The following is a 7368-nucleotide window of genomic DNA, read 5'->3' as shown; positions in this document are numbered from 1 at the left end:
CTAACATTCCTCTGTTTTTCTCACTTTGTCCTCTCTCTCCTATCTATTAATTCCTCTCTCTCTCTATCTCTCATACACACACAGCTATGGTTGATTTATGTACTGATACTGTAAATGATTTAAAAAAATAAGTTTTTAATGTGCCCTAAGGTGAATGTTCCATTAAAGGGAATATTAAAGTCAAAGTCTCTCTTTTTCTCTCTCTCTCTCCCCCACCCCTCTCTCTCTCTCCCTCTCTCTCTCTCTCTCCCTCAGGTTTTTGAGTCTTCTGGCGCTGCAAGAGGAGGGTCTCCTCCTTGTGGACCCACTCACTGACTCCGCCCACACCCACCCATCGCCATGGCGCTGACGCTATGGTTACTGTGGGTGTGTGTCGCCACCCTGGACAACATCAGTCCCTCAGAGCAAGGTTGGTACCTCTACGACTGAACACGCCACACGTCACACACACCGGCTCCGCCGCAACTCCTCCTCCCGTGTCCTAGCAACCACTCCACTGATCCGTCCGTATCATAGCAACATTAACTGAACGCTGACTCTGTGCTGGACAATGATCTAGAGGGAAAAAGAGAGAGGTTTAGAGAGAGATGGGAGGGTAGAGTGAAAGAGGGAGAGAGAGAGGGATAGATAGAGGCAGAGATGGGGAGGCAGAGTGAAAGAGGGACATATAGAGAGAGAGGTGGGGGGTAGAGTGGAATAGGGAAAGAGAGGGAGAGAGAAAGAGCAAGAAGGAGAGAAAGAGGGACAGAATGAGTTGAGCCAGAGTGGTAATGCACAAAGAGGCGCCTCTTGGTGTTGCTTGGCAACAGGTGATGTTAAATGTCAGAGAATAGGTGTGAAATCTGAAATGTAGTCGTCATGTTCTCTCTTTGGAGGACGGCTTCGAGCAAAGGCAAGACATCCATATGTGTGGTGTATGGTGAGCATCACAGAAGATATCAAATTGTTAGCCGCAATTTCGATACGCCTCAGCGTGAAAGACGCATTTCGGTCAGAAAACGGATTGAGCGCGCTCACTATATCAGGACTTCATCGTTAAACCAGCCGGGTGTCAGACTGAACTGCACATTGCTAATCTCTAGAAAGGTTCGAGAAAATAAACCACAGAGAAGTTTCTATACACATTGTGATACGGACAGACACAATAGGATTCCCTGTTGTCTGTAGGCATTGATGGTAGCACTGCAATACGTACAGTGAAATACTGGATTTAAGAAACTAGTTACTTATGTAGATTGTGTGTAGAGTGTGTGTAGAGTGTGTGACGCTTAAGAAAAGAGGAAGAGGACATGATCATGTGTTGTGTTTGTGTGTCTGAGGGAGAGAGCTAGAGAGAGAGCGAGAGAGACAGGGAGACAGACAGAGATAAGAAGTGCAGGGTTCTGGGTTCTTGTAGAAGTGTGCCTCTGTATGTATATGTGGGTGTGTCTGTCTGGGTGTGTGTTCCTGGGCGTATGTGTATGTGTGTGTGTGTGTGTTCGTGTGTGTGTGTGTGTGCGAGTTTGCGTGTGTGTGTGTGTGTACACTTCTGCAGAGGTCACTGCCAGGGCCGGTGGGCATGAGCCCGTCTGTTTGAGGGGGAAAGGTTAATGGAGTCTTTGAACATCCATCACACAGGCAATGTAATCCATGCAGCCAGCCTTTGAAGTGGGTGTGTGTGTGTGCACAAGAGTGTGTGTGTGTGTGTGTGTGTGTGTGTGTGTGTGTGTGTGTGTGTGTGTGTGTGTGTGTGTGTGTGTGTGTGTGCGTGTGTGTGTGTGGTGTGTGTGCATGTCTACATGATTTTAAGTGTTTGTGTGTGTATGCGAGAGTGAAAGAGTGTGTGTGTGTGTGTGTTTGTGTGTGGGAGTGTGTAAATTAATATGTGTGTTGTTTGTGTGTGTGCGTGTACAAAATGTCATGGGGACATGACATGTACCAGTCTGTTAGTAGCAACATAAGCACTGAAGAAAAACAGTGAGCAAGAGAGAGAGAGAGGGAGAGAGGGGTTGATGGAGAGAGAGAGGGGCTGATGTAGAGAGAGAGACAGAGGGAGAGGGAGAGAGAGAGGGGCTGATGGAGAGAGAGAGACAGAGAGAGAGGGAGAGAGAGAGGGGCTGATGGAGAGAGAGAGAGACAGAGAGAGATACATGAGAGTCTGGGGAGGTAATCGATGTGCTTGTCTGATGAACAGCTCTGAACAGATGAAACCATGTAGTGTAGTATCAGATGTGCTCTCTCTCTCTCTCCCTCTCTCTCTCTCTCTCTCTCTCTCTCTCTCTCTGTATCTCTCTCTCTCTCCCTCTCCCTCTCTCTCCCATCGGCCTTGCCTTCATCCCTATCCTTATGTTGCTCTCTGTCTTTCTCACCTATAGCCTATTTCTCTCTCTCTCTCTCCCTCTCTCTCCATTCCTCTCTTTCTCTTTCTCTCACCTCTGGCCCGGTCTCTGTGTCTGCCCCCCCACCCACACCCCAACTGTGTAGGATAGGGGTAGGACCCCCTCCCCACCCATACCCCAACTGTGTAGGAAAGGGGAGGACCCCCTCCCCACCCATACCCCAACTGTGTAGGAAAGGGGAGGACCCCCTCCCCACCCATACCCCAACTGTGTAGGAAAGGGGAGGAGTCCCCCCCCCCCCACCCATACCCTATCTGTGTAGTAGAGGGTAGGAGTCCCCCCCCCCACCCATACCCCACCTGTGTAGGAGAGGGTAGGAGTCCCCCCCCCCCATACCCCAACTGTGTAGGAGAGGGTAGGAGTCCCCCCCCCCCCCCCCCCACCCATACCCCAACTGTGTAGGAGAGGGTAGGGGTAACAGATGCTGTCCGTGGTCCTGAGAGAGCAAGAGGGTGAAATGACTGAAGAATGAATCAGAGAATAGGAAAAAAAACATGATGATAATTAACACCAACCAAGTTAACACCAATCAGGCTATAGATACAGACACATACAGTACTATGCAAAAGTTTTAGGCAGGTGTGAAAAAATGCTATGAACTAAGAATGCTTTGAAAAATGTAAACAATAAATGTTTATTTTTTATCCATTTACATGGTAAGACTGAGCACAGCAACAAGACACAACGTAGTTATACTGCATCAGCAGGGTCTCTCCCAGACAAAGATTTCAAAGCAGACAGGGGTTTCAAAATGTGCAGTTCCAGCTCTTTTGAAGAAGATGTTGAGGATCGTAGACGCAGTGGTCAGCCAAGGAAACTTAATGCAGCTGATGAAAAACACATCAAGCTTATTTACCTTCGAAATCGGAAGATTTCAAGCAGTGGCATCAGCTCAGAACTGGCAGAAACCAGTGGTACCCAGGTACAGACATTTACTGTCCGGGGAAGTCTGGCCAGAAGTGGTCTTCATGGAAGAGTTGCAGCCAAAAAGCTCTACCCCGACAAGGAAACAAGGCCAAGTGACTGAACTAAGCACGTAAACATAGAAACTAGGGTGCAGAAACATGGCAGAAGGTGCTCTGGACTGATGAGTCAAAATTAGAAATATTTGGCTGTAGAAGAAGGCAGTTTGTTCGCTGGAGGCTGGAGAGAGGTACAATAATGAGAGTCTGCAGGCAACAGTGAAGCATGGTAGAGGTTCCTTTCCAGTTTGGGGCTGCATTTCTGCTAGTGGAGTTGGAGATTTGGTCAGGATGAATGGTGTCCTCAATGCTGAGAAATACAGGCAGATACTAATCCATCATGCAATACCATCAGGGAGGCGTATGATTGGCACCAAATGTATTCTGCAGCAGGAACATAACCCCAAACATACAGCCAATGTCATTAACAACTATCTTCAGCTTAAAGAAGAACAGAAAGTCCTGCAAGTGATGGTATGACCCCCACAGAGCCCTAATCTCTACATCATCGAGTCTGTCTGGGTTTACATGAAGAGACAGAAGAATTTTAGGAAGCCTACATCCACAGAAGATCTGTGGTTAGTTCTCTAAGATGTTTGGAACAATTTACCAGCCGTGTTCCTTCAAAAGTGCGCAAGTGATGCTATTTTGAAGGCAAAGGGTGGTCACACCAAATATTGATTTAATTTAGAATTTTCTTCTGTTCCTTCACTGCATTTTGTTAATTTATGAAGAATTGATGAAAATAAACTGTTAACACTTCCATTTTTGAAAGCATTCTTAGTTTACAGCATTTTTTCACACCTGCCTAAAACTTTTGCACAGTACTGTACATACACACACACACACACACACACACAATCATGTTTTTATAATTTAAAATAAGATCAACAGGTGAGCTTGTTTTTTAAAGTAAATATAAGTTAGAATAAAAGTCTCATCAATAAACATATACACTGTGATACATTTACAAGCTGTATACATGTCTTGTACAGTATACATCAGATCTACATTTACATATATTCCGGCAATTTAGAGAACAAACAGCCTATCCCAAGTCATTAAAACTCACCACTCACCCCTCTATTCTCCCTTTTTCTCTGTATGTGTGTGTGTGTATGTGTGTGTGTGTGTGTGTGTGTGTGTGTGTATGTGTGTGTTCAGGTATGAGTCGTGCAGCAATGCCCTTCGGCTTGATGCGGCGGGAGCTGGCATGCGAGGGCTACCCCATTGAGCTGCGCTGCCCAGGAAGTGATGTCATCATGATCGAGACGGCCAACTACGGCCGCACCGACGACAAGATCTGCGACGCGGACCCCTTTCAGATGGAGAATGTGCAGTGTTACCTGCCCGACGCATTCAAGATCATGTCACAAAGGTATGTGTGTGTGTGTATGTGTGCGTGTGTGTGTGTGTGTGTGGGGGGGGGGGGGGGTGTGTGTGTGTTTTGTGTTTGGGTGTCTGTGTGTATTTGTATGTGTGTGTGTGTACATGTCTCTGTCTTTGCATATTTTGTGTTTGTTTGTGTGTGTGTGTGTGTGTGTGTGTGGGGGGGGGGGGGGCTGTGGGGGTGTGTAAAGCCTTGGGGATATCAGACAGTGGGATGTGGGGACCATGGTAAAACTGTTAAATATCGTTCAACACTACTCCCAAGTAATTCCATATATAATTTTTTTACACACACCGACACACACACACACACACAAACACACACATCACTGTGCTTGTTTGAAGATGTGTTCCCCAATAAATGTGCCATCAGTGCATTAAGAGACTCAGTTATTTCCCAGCGGGATCAACACTGATAATCACTTGGACGTTGATGCACTAAGTGGCGAAAGTGTAATTATGTTTTGCATGATCCTCCCATTCCTACTCAGGCATGTCTCATGAGGATGGAAGATGATAGGAAAGCAGCTGGTTGTCATATCTGGTCTAGACCTGCAGCCATTTTCCATGTTCCAGTATTGACTAAGGTCTTAGTTCATAAACATTATGTGTTTTTGTAGAAGTTTGTATATGTGTGATTTCTGTGCAAACAAAACATAGACACAAGAGGCTAAACGCATCTGGCCTAAAGGTGAATTTATCGTCCAGGCAATGACGAACTAGCTTAGGACAGAAGGTGTAATTAGCCATTCAAAATGGCAACTCAGCTACCTAGCTAACAACATTCAACTAGCTCAAGATGTACTAGCCACGCAAGACGAGCAGAACAGTTCATAATGTCACGTTAACCTTTTTGTAATCCTAACATAGAAATGATATCTGCCCAATTGTTAATGAAGTCAATGTCAAATCAAATGTAAACTTTACAGCTGGCACTGCTAGCTACCTAACTAGCCAGTTGGCATGGCTAGATACACAACTAGCCAACTGGCACTGCTAGCTACCTAACTAGCCAGATGGCATGGCTAGCTACACAACTAGCCAACTGGCACTGCTAGCTACCTTACTAACCAGTTGGCACTGCTAGCTACCTAACTAACCAGATGGCACTGCTAGCTACCTAACTAACCAGATGGCACTGCTAGCTACCTAACTAAACCGATGGCACTGCTAGCTACCTAACTAACCAGTTGGCATGGCTAGCTACCTAACTAGCCAGATGGCACTGCTAGCTACCTAACTAACCAGATGGCACTGCTAGCTACCTAACTAGACCGATGGCACTGCTAGCTACCTAACTAACCAGATGGCACTGCTAGCTACCTAACTAGCCAGATGGCACTGCTAGCTACCTAACTAACCAGATGGCACTGCTAGCTACCTAATTAGCCAGATGGCACTGCTAGCTACCTAACTAGACCAATGGCTGTATCCATGTCAACTGAGCAAGTTCGTATTTATGTATTTATGAAGCCATATGTCAGAAAGGGGCAGTGACACAGACAAACTATATTTTGAGCCTCCTGCAGTTTTTTAAATATGTTTTTTTAAAGCAGAGGGAGGAGCCCATGGGGATGATTGACAGCTGTCACTCAAGGGTGTTAAAAATAAAATGAATTATTATTATTATTATTACTCCCACTTCACTTTGATTGGCAGCTGTCACTCACTTCCACTTCACATGTAGTGAATAATGCTGTGGCATATCTAAGCATCCCAACTCCTCCCCATTCTCTACGCGTCCAGGTAACATGGAAAACTTCCAAGCCAAACATGCTCAGTACTCTATTAGCTAAAACTGGCGTATCTAAGCAGGGGGTGTCAGACACTGCACTCGATCCCCCCCGCCCCCCCCCGCCCTCCGCCCCCCCCCCCCCACACACACACACACTCCAGGCCTCTCAGCACCATGGAGAGCTACCAAGCCAGTCATGCTCACTAGTCTATTAGCGTAATCTTGCAACCCTATAGGTGCACTAGTGAGACACATTTCTCATTCCACGTATCCCATGTAATGGTGTGGGTAAATTGCAACATGTTTACATCTGAATGTAAAGGTCTTAATGCAGAAAGCGTCTCTTAGTTTGATACCATGAGTTGGTAAATGTGTGTGACTGTTTGGGGCTACTATTGTGTTACTATTTCAATGGGTTTTCCTATGTGTGTATAGAGTTTATTCTGTCTGCTCACGTGAAGGAGTTTTGGTGTGTGTGTGTGCGTGTGTGTGTGTGTGTGTCTGTGTGCACGTGTGTGTGCTTGTGTGTGTGTATGTGTGTGTGTGTGTGCCCGTGTGTGTGTGTGTCTGTGTGTGTGTGTGTGTGTGTGTGTGTGTGTGTGTGTGTGTGTGTGTGTTTGTGTGTGTGTGTGTGTGTGTGTGTGTGTGTGTGTGTGTGTGGGTGTGTGTGTGTCTAAATGTGCTCCTCTGTCTGGCTCACTGGCGCCAGTGCTGGTCCCCTGTGTTCAGTGGCTTCCTAGAAGAACAGATCAATGACGACTCACACTATCCATCACTAGAGAGAGAGAAAAAGAGGAAGGGTTGGAGAGAGAGAGTGAGATAGGGAGAAAGACAGGGAGACAGAGAGGGAGAGAGAGAGAGATAGAGAGAGAGAGAGAGAGAGAGAGAGAGAGAGAGAGAGAGA

At 46.3% G+C, this 7368-nt stretch overlaps 1 protein-coding gene across 1 annotated transcript in view; it reads left to right on the top strand.

Moving 5' to 3' along the window:
• Window positions 1–339: 339 nt before the first annotated feature.
• Window positions 340–7368, top strand: part of LOC308368319 (adhesion G protein-coupled receptor L1) — a gene marked incomplete at both ends in the record, with an annotated part of 42017 nt that continues 34988 nt past the window's right edge. The window contains 2 exons of the mRNA XM_080842469.1: window positions 340–409; window positions 4505–4718. Coding sequence (XP_080698595.1) covers window positions 340–409; window positions 4505–4718 — 284 coding nt within the window. The remainder of the gene's footprint in view (window positions 410–4504; window positions 4719–7368) is intronic.

This window comes from Sprattus sprattus (assembly GCF_963457725.1).
Source record: "Sprattus sprattus genome assembly, chromosome: 1".
NCBI classification, from domain to species: Eukaryota; Metazoa; Chordata; class Actinopteri; order Clupeiformes; family Clupeidae; genus Sprattus; species Sprattus sprattus.
This window is presented reverse-complemented; position numbering and strand designations above follow the sequence as displayed.